Source organism: Acomys minous (assembly GCF_964271855.1).
Source record: "Acomys minous genome assembly, chromosome: 3".
Taxonomy (NCBI): Eukaryota; Metazoa; Chordata; class Mammalia; order Rodentia; family Muridae; genus Acomys; species Acomys minous.
This window is the reverse complement of record NC_140485.1, coordinates 104,269,721-104,285,735: the sequence shown is the minus strand read 5'-3', so window position 1 is coordinate 104,285,735 and position 16,015 is coordinate 104,269,721. Positions and strand designations below refer to the sequence as shown.

General features: G+C 46.4%; 1 protein-coding gene across 10 annotated transcripts in view; it reads left to right on the top strand.

Annotated features, from left to right (window-relative positions):
- The first annotated feature begins 723 nt into the window (after window positions 1-723).
- Window positions 724-16,015, top strand: part of FAM184A (family with sequence similarity 184 member A) — a 113,654-nt gene continuing 98,362 nt past the window's right edge. For all 10 annotated transcript variants that reach the window (XR_014778283.1, XM_084777309.1, XM_084777307.1 and 7 more), the window contains exon 1: window positions 724-1,027. Coding sequence is in view for 9 of the 10 variants with exons in the window: in XM_084777309.1 (XP_084633435.1) it covers window positions 860-1,027 (168 nt within the window). In the remaining variant the exon portion in view is untranslated. The remainder of the gene's footprint in view (window positions 1,028-16,015) is intronic.

Sequence of the window (16,015 nt, the reverse complement as noted above, 5' to 3'; positions counted from 1 at the left end):
GACTGCCGGGACACAAGGCCGTAGCGTTGTAAGTTACAGAACTGGGTGGGCTGCGGGTCAAGAAGCTGACAACTGTGGTGCTGCGAGGTGAAAGGGGAAGCGATGCTAATGGGGCTACCGGGCTGCAGGGTTCCGAAGCCGCGTGCAGTGCAGCTGTGATCTGGAGGCCTCCGTGGTGCAGGGCCGCTTATTGCGGGGCTGAAGAGCTGTGCAGTTGGGAGCTGAAGGGGTGCGGAGTTCAGAGGGCTGAGGGGTGCAGGGCCGTAGATTGCGGGGGTCGCAGGTCTGCGGGTTGCAGGAACGCAGGGCTCTGAGCTGGAGGGCTGAGGGTCGGAGTTTGGCTGCGGGGCTGTGGAGCTGCAGGTTGGAGGGTTGCGGGCTGGAGAGCTGCGGGGAGGAGCTTGGCTGCGGGCAGAGGAGCTGCAGACAGGAGGGCTGCGGGGCGGGGAGTTGCGGGGCGGAGCTTGGCTGCGGGGAAATGACGTGGCCAGCCCCGCGCGCTCGGCCGGCCCCGAGCCGCGCGCCCTGGTAACGGCGCTCCGCGGCTCCCGCGTCCCCGGCCCCGCCTCCCGCCGCTGCAGCCCGCCCCGTCTCCGCCTCCCTCCGCAGCCCCGGCGGCAACCGAGTCTCCGGGCCCGGTTGCCGCTGCTTGCGGGACGCCAGCCGTGCCATCGCTTAGCCGAGGCAAGGGGACGCGGCCGTCGCGGGCGGGCGGGAGGGTGCGGGCCGCAGAGACTGGAGGGCGCGGGCCGGCAGGTCGGCAAGCGGCCGCCCGGGCGGTCGCCTGCCCCGCGTCGTCGCTGCGCCGGCCTCGCCCCGCGCACGGGGACAGGTGTCCCGGCCGGGGTCTGCCGGGAAGATGGCGACCCCGGGCATGAGCTGGCAGCAGCACTATTACGGTGGCTCTGCGGCCGGGGCGGCCAAATTCGCGCCCTCCCCGGCCGCCGCGCAGCTGGCGGGGCACAGCATGGACTACAGCCAGGACATGCACCTGAAAATGAGCAAGAAGATCGCCCAGCTCACTAAGGTACGGGGTGCGGGGTCTCCGGGCTCACCTGGCGCCGGGTGGAGGCTGCTCCTAAGAGAAGCAACAGCCAGAGTTGCCTCCTGGCCCGCCACTGAACTTGAGCTAGACCGCACACCGCACCGCGGGGTGTACAGGGCTTGCACCCCATTGCCGACTAGGGGTATACCTGCCCATAGCACACGAAGGCTTACTTTCTGGGCTTCCACGGTAGTAATGGACTTTCCTGTTGCTCAAGTGCCTCTGCCAAGGGCTGCATGAAGCACCGCGCTCCAGTACCCCATGGAGTACTGTACTGGTTTACCTAACATGACCGGAATCCTCAGAGTTAATCAGTGTCTGCTACTGGTTCCACAGTTAACGGGAGAATAAACTTCCCGAGGTTATTCCGAGGACTGTAGGAGGGTAAACCATACCTTGCGTGCCATTTTGGGGATTTAATGAGTCATTCCTTTAGTTACCCTGACAAAGTGTCAAATAAGGTTTATTAGATGAATCACACCGTGTTTGCATTTAGTAAATGTTTCATCTTATCGGAAGACAGTTTTCAAAGAGCCCATGGATACATCTCCCGCACAGTTTCCCAGCCATAGCTCAGGGTGGTACGCCAGTTAGGGAGTTCTTCTTCTAATTTAGTAAATCTTGATAATAAGGGTTGGTTCTGTGCCAAGCTTACCAGCAATCTAACGCTGCGTGGAACTGACTGGTGGGTTCTGGAAGTCTCTAGTGGTGACCACGTTCTGTAGCTGTTGCCGTGTTGAAAGGAGGAAGGTGGGCTTGAGTTCATTGCTTGCCAATCTCGTGAGACCTGGCTCAACACCAGAGAGTCCCATCATATAATTTCACTAGAGTTTAAAGAGAGAAAGGGGCATACTATGAAAAGGGAATGACGCCGGGATGGGGAGGGCAGCAACCAGTTCCAGTAAAGAGATAATGGTTGAGGATACAAAGAAAGATAACAAGAAACGAAGAACGAAGGGGGTGCCTAGAAGCACCCGTGAAAAAAATATTAAAATCGTGAGATCATGACTCAAGCCATACAAAGCAGTACCACCTTTTGTGGGGTTTCCTTTCTGTTCTTTGCACCGCCTTCTTTTGCTCCAAGTACCACCTCAGAGATGCTGCTGTTTTTGCCGTTGGTACCATTTGCTTTTGCGAAGGATCCCCAAACTTGGAGTGGAAGGTGCAGGGTGTAACCATGGCCACATGTTATCCGAGCATTTGCATGGTTGAGGCTAAAAGCCAGGGCTCCCCAGAAATGTTTCATCTCCAGAATGCTGGTCGCCACAGCAAGGCTCATGAATTTTTATTTGTTCTGGGTTTTTCTTGCACCGTGTCCACCCACCACATCATTTTCTTATTTTAGATTGTAACTCTTGGAGACTCTGGTGAGTTACAAGCACTAGATAGATTAGAAGTGGGGCTGTGTAGTATTTAATAAAAGCTGGTTTTCTTCGGTAAACCTTCCCCCTGTCTACTCACAGTTCAATTTCCTGTCCTCTTTTCAGTACCAGCAACTCAGCCCTGCTGGCACAGGTGGAATATTAAGGGGATGATGGTATCTCTCTCGGATGTAATAAAGCAGATGCTGCTGGCCCAGGGCTTCTGTTACAGCACTCTGATTTCCTGTTTGTAGTTACTGTTTCTAACCCCCCCAGTCTGTTTGGAAGTGCTGCAGACATTTAATCCCTTATACTAGGGTTTCTCAGTGTGATGCTGTTGGCATTTTAGATTGGGTCGTTCGTTCTCAGGGGGCTGTCCTGTGCAGTACTCAGGGATCCTTAGCAGCATCCTCGCAAATGGTGGGTGTAGGTTGCACATGCCTCTGCCCTGCTCTTAGAGGTGACAGTAGGCACGTGGGAGTCATGTTGATGAGGGGAGGTGACCATGGGGTTTTACTGAAGTGCCTAGGGCTTCTCTGACCCCAGTCGCCAGCTCTTAGATTTTCTAAGATAAAGTCTGCCAACGAAACAGTCTAAGAACCATGCCCCACTACAGTCAGTCTCACAACCCATAAAAGCGATGTTTCCCTTGTTTGTCACTTTAGAAGTTGTAAACTTTTGTAGTCACATAATGCTTACTGTAAATAGTATGTCCTAAGCCTCACATCATGAATGCTTGTATAAAAGGAGTGTTAGAAGTTTGAGTTCCATTGCATCTGCTGCCTGAGATTTTTGTAGGGTTTTCTAATGAGTTCATATCAGCAGGAGGTAAATTAAATAGAACTCACTCGATTTTAGCTTTTGTTTCAAAATAGCGCATTGTAGAGATAACTATTTGAATAGGAACTTGAGACTAAAAAGAAAGCTCTGTTGATAAAGTGCTTGCCCATGCAGACATGAGGGCTTGTGTTTGGTTCCCCAAAACCCACATTAAAAAAGAAAAGCCAGGTGCTGCAGAGTTTGGGGAGCTAGTCTAGCTAAAGCAGCAAGCTCCAAGTTCAGTGAGAGACCCTGCCTCAAAGAATAAGATGGAGAGTGATTGAGGAAGAAACCTTACACCAGTCTCTGGCCTCCATGTGCGCGTGCACGCGCGCGCACACACACACACACACACACACACACACACACACACACACACACGCACATGCAGAAACACATGTACATACACACCACCAACCAGAACAATCCAATGGACTCTCACCAGCACTAAAGAAACAGCAGGATTAAGAACATGCATTGCTGATCTCACACACTGTCTTAAGTTAGAAAGCTGGCTCCACCACTTACTAATAATGTGACTTCAAGCAAGTCGCCAGCCCTGACCCTCAGTTTCCTAGGTGTAATAATAGGGATAATTAGATACATAGAGAACTGTAACGGCATAGAGTAGGCTCTTAATTCAGGTTGTCACTGAACATACTTATTACATACGAAGAACAAAGTATTAAGAAAATATGGGTAAGATATTTTTAAAACTTTAAAACGAGTATTTTTAACTCTAACTTAATTTTTAATAGATTATTTATTTATGCATGAGTGTTCTACTGGCATGCCAGAAGGCATCAGACGGGAGACAGTACCAGATCTCATTATAGATGGTTGAGAGCCACCATATGGTTGCTGGGAATTGAACTCAGAACCTCTGAAGAACAGCCAGTGCTCTTAACCAGTGAGCCATCTCTCCAGCCTCATTTTTTTTTTTAAGACAGCATTTCCCTCTATAACTCAGATTGGCCTCAGGGTGAAAAATGCCTCCTGAGTCCCCGGGCTTATAGAGGGGTCCCTCCATTCTGTGTTTGTTAACCTTGTTGATACTCTGAGGGTTTCTACTCAGCTCTATATATTATATTGAATAATAAAGTTTCAAGGTTTCGCATCCTGATTTGTTGTTCTATGAGGAGGCGCGTTCCAGAGACCTGACTACCATTGATAGAATAAAGGGGACAGACCGTTCATTACTTTATAATGTACCTGGGGAGGTTTATTTTGTTTGTCTTTCCCTTTGGTGCCAGGGATCACGCCCAGGGCCTTGTGAATGCTAAGCAAACACGCTGGCCCGGAGCCAAACCCTCAAGCCCTCCATCCAGCCCATGTTTAACTAATGAAAACACTCAGTGTGTGATATTTGCTCAAGTTCTGTTTCCTAAGAATCCAACAGAGCAGCCTTTCTGTGGTGAGAACTGCAGTTCTTAGGGCCCTTTTTAATACACGGGAATATAGGTAAGCTAAGAGACAGAGCCAGTGAGAGTGAGAGAGTGAGAGAGGGGCCAAACGTAGTCTCTGCCTGTAAGTCAGGAATATTTAGGACGTTTATGTCAAGTGGTACAAACGAGTGCTGGATCGGTGGTGGGTTCCCAGGTTGTGGAAACTGTTAATGACTGACTTCAAGGCAAGGAGGGAGGTTTAATGGGTTCTATTTTAATTTGTGAAATTAATTTCTGTACTTCTGTACTTGCTCCCATGTTGATTGTTTAGAATCTCAGGTAGAAAAGCAGAGCTTGGGAGATGCAGCCATGAAACAGCCTTGCCGTCACTTCTACTTCGCCTCCCCTCCACCCCTCAATACATACCTTTGTCCCTTTAAATTTACTTCTCAGAACTGAATCGTTTCTGCTACGGATGGACTTGATTTTTCTAGTGGTCCTTAGATAACGTAGACCGTCCTTCAGCTACTCATATTTGATTATGAAAATGTCCAGTGCAAGCCAGGCATGCTGCTGCACGCCTGTCATCCCAGCACTCAGGAGGCAGAGGGAGGTGGATCTCTGTGAGTTTGAGGCCAGCCTGGGCTACAAAGCGAATCCAGGATAGTCAAGGCTACACAGAGAAATCCTGTCTCTAAAAAACCAAACCAAACCAAACCAAACCAAAAATAAAACATCCAGGGCAACCATACATTCTTCCAGGCAGATGTACAGGTGAGGCTTCCTGTACTCCGCTCACCCTCTTCAGCCCTGCCTCCTGCAACGGGACAGATCGGCAACTGGGGAATGGATTTCATGGGCTTTTTTTTTGCTTTTGGCCTGGTTTCTACTGTTCTTCTTTTGTCTGGCCAGCCCTGGTGTCTGATCCCTATATAGTGACACAAGGAAGGACACAGACAGGAGGGAGCAGTAAAGATGCTCCATGGCTTCTAACTCGGAGGAGGCTGTCATAGCCTCAGCAGGTGTTCCCAGTTCAGCCATCACCTGTGGGTCCTCCACCTCTTGCCTCAGTTGCTTGAGATTTCCATGTTCTGGCAATAAAAAAGCGCATCTTAAGTTCTGACTAGTTGCTGACTCCCTGCTCAGCTTCTTGGCGCTGGTGTTTCCTTCATCATCGTTTTGTCGTGATCTGCTCAAGCTCCAGCTCTGCCAGGCGGCTGGACACATGCGGCTGCATCCCAGCTTGGTGTGTCTCTTGCCCATAGGACTTGCATCCGGCCCGTGGGGGACACTCGTTCTCTCCAAAGGCTCTGTCCAGCTCAGCCACCTCTCTTGGCCTCACGTTTCCCCGCCCAGCTTCTTCTCATCCTGCAGTTGCTTTAGGGCTGGATCCGGTGCTTGAGATGAGCGTCAGGCTCTCCAAGCTGTCTTCTCAGCTCCAGCGTCTTTCCACAGACTTCTTTCCCGCCTTCCCTAATGGAGATCAGAACCATTCTGTGATCCCCACAGAGCTGCTTGCTGCAGTGGTTGGCATAGCAGGTAGCCTACCTCAGCACTGTTGGACCTACAGACTTCTTCCTCTGGTGTTTTTGAAGAGTGCTCTGGCCACCTGCTTGGTAATGCTGTTTTACTGTCTTTGGCTCTGAGTAGAAACGTCGGTTTTACCATCTTGCTGTTTTAGCCTCTTTAAGTAATCGAGCTTTCGGTATTCCTCCTTCCGTGTTTCGCTTATAGTTAGAACTTGCAGAAGGTCAAGTCCCTTTCTTTTTGCACCTGGAGCTTCCTTCAGCAGCCTGGTCTTTGGGGACTGCCTTACTCTGGGTGCTTATAGCATCTGTTACCTTTATTCCTCATTTGATATTTAAATGATGCAATTCGTCACTAGCGGTCATGTTTTTGAGGATACCTATTCCCCTTATTTGATTGTTGGCTTCTCAGCTTTAGGAAGCTGAGGAGTTGTTTAACCAATCTGAGGCCTCTTCCCAGTGGAAGATTATCACTCCCGCTCTCAGCATTCCTGAGTTGCCTGCAGTCCTTTGCAAAGTGTTGAGGCCTTCTGAGATTTCCGGTACCACGTTGGCGTGTTTATTGGTGTCCTCCTTGCCTAGGTCATATTTAGGCTGTCATGTTGGTGAAGCTTCATGGGTGTAGCTTCTGTGACGTTTGTAGAAAACACAATCCCACCGCGAAGCCCCTCTGGTGCTTACAAATTTTCACCCTCTCTTCTGCAGTGACTCCCGAGCCACAGGTGCAAGAGGTGGTCTGTAGATGTATCAGTTGAGACTGAGCTCCACAACTGCGCATTTTGATTGATAATGACGTGTCCTATCGTGGTCTCTGTGTGTTTCAATGTGAGGTTTTCTTGGTGAGGAGTGAAGACTGCACGTATCTGTAGGTATAAGGACAAATATCCGGACTGTAGTTTGGGGCTGTGCTGGTTACATGAAGTGGCTCTCCTTAGGATCCGTGACATCACCAGCACTGGATAGTTGGCTGGCTTTTCGGTGCTAGCCATGGGTTCCCTCTTGTTGAGTCCGTCTAAAGTGCAGTGAGAGAGCTGCCGGCTACGTCAGGGTATGTGTGGCATCACTTCACCTTAAGGCTTATTTTGCCATTGTTGTGGTTCCTAGGCACCACAGCTGGGTGAGAGTATTGGATGCTTCTTCTTTGGGAAGCTTTCCGATACCGTGAAAGCTGGTCCCCGGGGAGGAGGCTTTCAGATCAAATGCAGCTTAGGTCCTCTGGGTGCTGTGTCCAGAGCACGTGGTGTCTTCAGCAAGAGGGGACCAGCAGGGGCTTACAGTGTTGTGGGAGTCTTGTACACAACCCCGCAAAAAGAGGGCTCCTCGTGCCTGGTGTGGGGGCTTTTGTCAGATTGTCTCTGGCTCTTGTAGGAAGCATTGTCAGCCTAGATGGGAAAATTTCATGTAAGCTGTATAAGTGTATGTATGCACAGACTGATGTGCGTTATAGATATGTTAGGTCCATATACAATAATATGATTCCTTATGACTTTCTCAGACATCCTTACTGTTATTTTACCTTCCTCTCCCTGCTGTATTTCCCTCTCTCTTTCATTAAAGCAACCCCCCGCCACGTTTTCCATTTACCCCTTCAGATCACTTGCACCCTGATCTTCCCCTCTTTGTTGCCCCCCCGCCCCCCAGTGATCCCTTTCACTTTTCTTTATCCTGCAGTTACTTACTTTCACTATTTTAAAGAATTAGATACTGGTGCATAATAATGCCCAGGTTGGGTTTCTAAGCTTCTGCTGTAAGTAGCCTCATGGCATAAACATCTGGCTGTTTCAGCTTAGCACTAGCACACGCCAGTCACAACCTCCTTCCTTCTCCCACGTTGCACCATTGCACCGCAGCCCTGCCATTGTCTTGTGCAGTAGCGTGGACATAATCTCCTAGTCACAGCTGAGTGGATTGGTTTCTGTGCTTTTACTAATGCACACAGAAGCCTGATACCCAGGTAGGTATAGTAGTGCAGCCTTGTAATCCTAGAGTTTGGGAGCCGAGGCATAAGGGTCACAGTGAGTTTGAGGCCAGCTTCAGGTACGTAGTAGTGAGTTCCAAGCTAGTCTGTGCTCCATAGCAGGTCTTTTGTTTTGACAATAAAAGCAAAAATAAAATTAAAAAAAATTTTTTTAAAAAGAGAAAGAAAAGAAGAAATAAAGAAAGAGAATAAAAACAAACAAATGAAAATCCACAATAACATATTAGTTGTCCAAAATATTTTTAAAAGGGGTCTGGGGAGGGTGGAACTGCCTTCATAATTAAAGGAAACTCTAGATAGAAATTTTAGACTCTAGCTGTCTTAAGCCACTCATTTACAGATATAGAAGTCGAGAATCCAAAATTATGGGACGATTATATGGTCTGTAAGGACTTGAACTCAGGTCTCTAAATTGCTCTGTGTGGGCAGCTCAAGTTACAAGTCCCAAGTTACAAGTCTTTGTTTTTCTGTTTGTTTCATCATTTATGTTCTTTGCAATTTTAGTAAAGAGGTCCCAGTTATTGCTTCCCTATTGGAACTGCATTTTGCGTACCATCCAAGCCAACAGAGCCTCTTCTTACTGCACTGTTGTGAGTTTCTAGGTTTCAGGCTGGGGAGATGCTTCAGTTGGGGAAGCATCCACTAGGCAAACATCACACCTGAGTTCAAAGTCCAGGAACCATTTTCCCCCACCCCCACCCCCAAAAGCCAGGCATTGTGTGTTTGTATATATTGTATGCTTGCAATCCCAGAAGCCATGGAGCAGATAGGTGGATAGATGGGTCCCTGAAGCTCCCTGCTCAGCCTACTTGATGGGGTCTAGGCTAACGAAAGACCTTGTCTTTAAAAAAAAAAAAGCTGGTACCTGAGGGAAAACATACCTGTCCCCCACCTCCTTCCCATATGTTAAGTAAGTATCCCATGGGTTTGGTAAATTTTTGTGTCTTTATTGGCAGTGACTAAATTGCAGACTTATAAAGCTGTTAATTGAATTGATTAAGAGATTACCTCGCTGGGTCTTGAGGATGCCTTATTCCCAGTTTTCTGAGATAGCGCCAGATAGATTTCCAAAGTGGCTGTACTAGTTTGCGTTCCCAACAGCAATGAAGGAGTGTTCCTCTTTCTCCACATCCTCACCAGCATGTGGTGTTGCTTGAGGTTTTGATCTTAGCCATTTGATGGGTGTAAGATGGAATCTCAGAGTTGTTTTGATTGGCACTTCTCTGATAGCCAAAGACGTTGAGCATTTCTTTAAGTGTTTCTCAGCTATTTGATATTCCTCTGTTGAGAATTCTCTGTTTAGTTCTGAGCCCCATTTCTCAATTGGGTTATTTGGTTTGGTGGTGTTTAATTTCTTGAGTTCTTTATATATTTTGCATATTAGACCTTTGTCAGATGTAGGGTTGGTGAAGATCTTTTTCCAGTCTGTAGGCTGTCACTTTGTTCTGTTGACAGGGAGGGAGGGAGGAATGGGAGGATACAAGGTATGGGATAACAATTGAGATGTAATATGAATAAATTAATAAAATATACTTTTAAAAAAGCAATACACTTATAATAAAATGTAGAAAAGAAATAAAAAAAAAAGAGATTGTCTTGCTTGATGTGGACATTGCTGCTGTAGTCATTTGAATGTTTTTCTTTGGGATGCTTGCTGAACCGTGTTGTCACTTAGACCCAGTTCCTTGAAGGCCATGAACTGGCACACTTCCAGATTTTAACATATCGTTCCTTTGTTCTGTTTGCTTGTATCCTCATCTTAAGAAGTGTTATGAATCATCAAGATTCCGTTTACTTGAGAGAAGTCTGTTGCTGTACCCTAAATTCTAAAAGGACGAGTGTCTCTGAGAAATCTTGGGTCCCTTCCATCTGAGATGGGCATGAAGAGGACCCTGGGTCTGCAATACCAGTTAGGTGCTGAATGGCAGAGGGGACATACTGATGAGACGCAGTCATTTCTCCTGGCCAGCTGATCCTGTGAGATTTTTTTTCCGAGACAGGGTCTCTCTGTGTAGCCTTGGTTGCCCTAGACTTACTTTGTAGACCAGGCTGGCCTTGAACTCACAGTGATCCACCTGCCTCTGCCTCCCAAGTGCCTCCTCCTCTCATGAACATCCAGATGACGTCAGTATGATGCTGTGAAAGGAGACTGATGTGCATAGTGGAATTTGCCCCACACCACGGGGCTTCTACTGTAGAAGGTTCCCATCCTGCAGATCTCCTGTCAGTACAAAGGGCGTGCAGTAAATGTCACAGTTGGTGCACAGTAGGCTTTTGTTTTTTTGGAGATAGACACCTGCAAGGGAACATTTGCTAACTGAATTTAGTATTAAAAATGGAAAACAATGTTATAAATGATGGCTTGATAGAGGGTGGGGGGGCCTTACCATCTGGTTCATTTTCTGTTTAAAGCCTGTTTGAGCCACAACAATTCTTTTAGATTACCTGGTAACCAAGTGAATCTTTGACGTATTGCACATTAACTATCTCTTATGCAAAATGCTTGAATTAGAAGTGTTTCAGATTTCCAAAGGTTTTGTTTGTGTTTTTATTTGGACATATTTGTATAAACTTTACTGGCCAAACATTCCTACCTCAGAAAGTCTAGACTGCTCCAAAATTCAAAATGTTTGAGTTGCTTGACAATGTTTACAATGTTTCTAAGAGTTGGGCACAGTGGCATGTGCCTGTAGGCTGAACATGAGTAAAGATTAGGCAGAAGAATTGTTTGAGCTCATGAGTTCGAGACCAGCTTGGATAATGTACTAAGCCCCACATGGGGGGAAACTCTTGGGTTTTTGGAATATTTCAGATCCACTGTACAGATTAAAATCTTCACCTTGTCCTGGAAAAACACATGACTGCCAGTCACTCCATGTCTAACAGTGAATTTTGGAATTGCCAACCTTTGCAAGTAAGAGACTGCCAGTTGTAGTCAATATTTTGGTGTAATTACCATCTGAGACCAAAGCCATTATTGTAGAAAATATTTTCTTAGCTATTGCTAAACTGCATCACAAAGAGCTGTCGTATGTAGACCTTGAGCTCCTGTCATTAAGGCTCTCATCTTTCCTGGCAAAACTTTAACAAAAATGTATAAGAAGTTGGATAGGTTCGAGTTGTCCTGTTTCTCTTAGGACTGTCACTTTGATGTATTCATGGCCTCTCTAAGCTCTGTAGTGCCTACAGAAGATGGCGAGACAAGGGTCAGTGTTTACTGTGGCACGTGAGGTGCATGTTTCAGGTTCAGCTGTGTTTGGAAAATTCATTCAATGTCTGTATATACACTGAACTAAGCACTATTAATTACTTATTCCTGTTAATTTACTACTCTATTAGATTATATGTGTTTTTCTGATTTCTTATTTGACGGGGAAAATGTAATAGGAATATACTGCTAACATTGTTTAATAAATTACGACAAATCCTACATATACTGCTGTGGTACTCTGAAATTTTTCTATTTGACGTAGAAAGTTATAAATATCCTCTCATCGGCAAAGAAACTTTGTTTCTTAAACACTTCCTTCATGAAGCTTTGGTGCCCTGATTGATATATCCAGTTACAAATCTCTGTGGTGTGTTTGGCCAAGGAGTAGAACAGAAGGAAAGTTCAGGAACCCCAGCAGTTAGTGTATCTGTGTGCAACCTGGAATTCCATGAGCAGGTGGGCCACAGCAGCCCCCCGGGAAAGCTGCGGCTGTGTTCCTCAGAGGGTCAGAGCCGGGGTTCCCTAAGCTCTGTGTGAATATGAAGTCCAACTCCCTCACGTGCTACCTTTCAGTGAATGTTCCTACCGCTCTAGACCTCGTTATAAATTGACAATAACAGAGCCCGCTGCACAAAGTTATCGCAAAGGTCAAATGAGATAATTTATGTAGGCGAGAGGCGGTCAGTAAATGTCAGATCCTGTGTGCTTTAGTCCTCCCCGCCGCCCCCAGGCTCAGCCTCTGCCAACACTGTCTCCAACCCCAAGTGTGTTTCGTACATGGTGTTTTGGATGGAGGGACGTTCCGCATTTCTAGGGAACATAGCTAGAAGCAAAGATTGAGGGGTACTGAAAAATCTAGTCAGCCCTCATTATAGGGCAGGCCACACTCCATGCTCTGTAGTATCTGGCAAATGAGAACTAGGTTGATGACAACCCCTGGGCTCTCATGTCCTCAACAGGTCAGCACACAGTGCCTTTGTATACATCTGCCTGAAACATGTTGTGTATTGTTGGTTCATTAACACTGAGTTTGCTGTGGAGTTCCTGTCCAAATGGAGCTTATTTAACACCGTGAGTGTTAGGCTTGGAGTTAGGTACACATTTTAGTGGGTGGGTAAATTCATAAACAGGAAGTCTATGGGTGTGAAAGATGGTCTGTATCTAAAAAAGAAATCAGGCAGAAATTTGCTTCTACTTAGCCCTGCTCTGGCTTTCAGCTGTTGTTATGGGCCAGTGTGACTGTGACGATTACTTCTTAACATCCTAAACACCCTCCTATTATCGTGATTGTGGCTCTTGTTATTTCCCCAAACACTTGGTGGTGAGAAGAATAGAAGGGCTGGAGGAGGCTATAATCATGTTCTGTGTGAGTTGCAAGTCACCTGACCTGTGCTACAGTCAGGAGCATGCTACAGAATTACGTTCCGGTCGGCTGCTTGCATGTCAATTGTGTCTTGAATTGGTCACATTGCCCTACTCCAGAAAGAGAGAGACAGTATCTAGTTTATTTCAAAACACAGAGTGAGGGTCAGATGCTAAGAGCATTTGCTGCCCAGCCTGACGACCTGAGTTTCATTCCTGGAACTTGCATAGTAGAAGAGAGCCAAGTCCCGCGAGTCATCCTCTGATTCCCACGTGTGCACTATGGCATCTGCCCTCCCTACACTCACGCACAGAAATAAATACCTGTTGAATTAAGTGATGAACACAGAGCAAAAGCTTTATTTAGCACTGCTGTGTTGCTTTAGGAATTGTGTTGTGAAGTGAGGCTGCGGTGGTTGGACTGAGCATGGTTTTCCACAGGCTGTAATGCAGGAGTACTTGGTCCCCAGTGGTGACACTGCTTAGGTAGGTTTAGGAGGTGTGGCCTGCGTGGAGAAGTAGGCTACTGATCTCTGAGGATTCTAAGCTACTAGTCATTTCCAGTCCACTTTCTCTGCTTCCTGCTTGCGGCTGGAGACATGAGCTCTCAGCTGTCCTGGCCACCATGTCTGCCACCTGCTTCCACTATTTCCAGTCATAATTGGACCCTTCTGCCTCTGGAACCGTAAAGCCAAATAAACTCTTTGTTCTGTAATTTGCCCTGGTCATGGTGTCTCATTATAGCAATAGAAAAGTGCAAATTCAGAGTCTAACATTAAGCTGAGAGGGAGAAAGGAGGGAGGGAGGGGGAGAGAGCGCGCCTTGGGATACATAGCATTAATTGCTAGAAGGTTCTGCAATGAGGCAGATTGAGTGATAAAGCTGTATCACATTGGACTTCATGCTTCCCTTGTCCTGTGTGGTTGCAGCTTTATTCCACAAGGAAACTGGCTGTTAGAGAGTTTCAGTGACATGCTCTGGGCCAGGCTTTGAACAGAGTCAGGATTTGAACCTTGACTTTTCTTGGTGCCGTGTTGACCTTGTAGAGGGCAGTTAGGCCAGTACCCGCATAGCATAAGTCGTTGGCAGATCCAAGGTGTGCTAGGTGCCTTGCGAGAGCAGCCTGTGGTGAGGAGAGCCAGGTTTTGGGCTGGAAGATCAGCTTCAGTTAGGAATGTGGCAGGAAGGGATGCTGGGTCTGTAGTTATTAGGTTTACCTTGTTTGGATTATTGTTATTCAAATGCTGACTTGGATTCTAAAGAACATAATAAGGGCAGATGGGGCCACAGTCTTGGAGGAAGAACGAGGTAATGGGGATGAACGCTAGAATTTAACTCAACATACCGTATTTTTCAGACCATAAGACGCACTCCCCCCGCCCCCCCCCCCACGACCCAAAAGTGGAGACCCGATTGCTGATTTTACTGTTTTCCTGCTCTAAAAACTGGGCGCTCTTAAGGTCAGGTGCGTCTTATAGTCCGAAAAATACAGTACTCCACAATCATTTGGCTACATGAAGTTGAATGTATGATCCTGAAATGCAAAATCTTAGCTAGTCAAGGTTTTTTAAAACAATAATTCTTTCATCATTTTTACTTATGTGTGGTATCTGCTTTGAAAATTTTTTCCCTCCTTGGTAGACAACAATTCCTGAACAGGGGCCAGTCCTATTACTACAGACAGTTTTTTTGTTTGGATTGGTTTTGGTTTTGGTTTTCCAAGACAGGATTTACCTGTGTAGCCTTGGCTGTCCTGAACTCTCTTTGTAAGTGCCTTGCACCCAGAGAGATCTGCCTGCCTCTGCCTCCCTGAGTGCTGGGATTACAGGTATGTGTCACCACACGGGGCTAGAGACAGTTTTCTAATTTAAACTGCTGTAAGCACAGAGCTCAGAGCCATTGGGTCTTCTGTAGCTGGAGTTAGGACAGTTGTGAGCTACGTGGTGTGGGTGCTGGATCAGCCTGGAGCCCGTTCCAACCGGTACTGTTCTTCTGCTCACAGTTCTGTGGCCAGCAGCTCAAAAATCATATGTACATGGCAAATGCTAATGAAGCGCCCCAAAGTTTTAAAGCCAAGGTTGTGATATATTTAAGTGAACTGTCAGAGTGAACTTCCTTTTAATTTGATAAGATTATTCACACAAAATTTCTATACATTTGGTCATATTAAAAAAATATCAAGTCCAGCATTGTGAGGCATAGCTGTAATTGGCCCTCGGGAAGCTGGGAACTGTAATTTGGAGGCCAGCCTGGGCTACATAATGAACATGGAAGGCTATTCTATTTTCTGTTGCCCTCTTCCATTTCTTTCTTTGGTGTTTTAAAGTTTTCATCCCAATGTTCTTTTATCTTCTTGTCTAAGCTCGCCCCTGGCCTTTTTAAAAGTTATTGTGAATGAACTTGCTTTCTTGATTTCTTTCTCATTCTTGATGCACAAAAATGGCCACTGATTTTTGTGTGTTGACTTGTATCTTGTCACCTTGTTGCATTTATTTATAAAAGCTAATGATCTTTTGAAGACACCTGCAGATGCCTTCTTCCTGTAAGGTTTATCTTCATTGTCAACTTGATGGGATTTAGAATCGCAATGGCAGCACCTCTCTAGGTGTGTCTGGGATGGCATTTCCAACTCAGGTTAACCAAGCAGGAAAGATGCAGAATGTGACAGGCACTCTCCCACGGGTTGGGGTCCCAGACTGATTAAAAAGAAAAAAGGTAGTGAGCAGCAGCAGCATTCATCTGTCTCTCCTGCCCTCTGAGCATAGTGGCGCTTGCAACCAGCCACACCTCCCATGCAGTAATGGATTATACCCTCAAACTGCACAAACAAACCCTTTGCTAAGTGGTAGCTGGACAGCTTACTTTTGGTCCTTATGTTAGATGGAATCCTTTAAGTCATTTTCCAGTCAGTCTAATGTTGGCTGTGTGATCGTTGCCTAAAGCCTTTGTTATGATCCTTCAGTCCTTGGAAAAGGAGCAATGGATTTTCATGAAATGCCATTTCCTCATCTGTTGAGATGCGTACATGATTGTCCTGCCTCGCTTCTGTTCATGCCAGGATTACACTTACTGACTGGATTATGTTAAGCCATCTCTGCAAGCAAGTGTCCCTGTGTCTCTAGAATCAAAGCAGTTTGATCATATTCCGGTGGTCTTTTTAATATGTCATGAATCAGTTTGCAGGTGTTTTACTGAGGGTTTTTGCATCTGTGTTCATGAAGGATATCTGTCGTTTTCCTTTTTTCATTGAGTCCTCATGAGTTTTGGGATTAGGATAATGCATCATAGAATAAACTTGGAACATTCTTTCCTTTCTGTGATACAGACT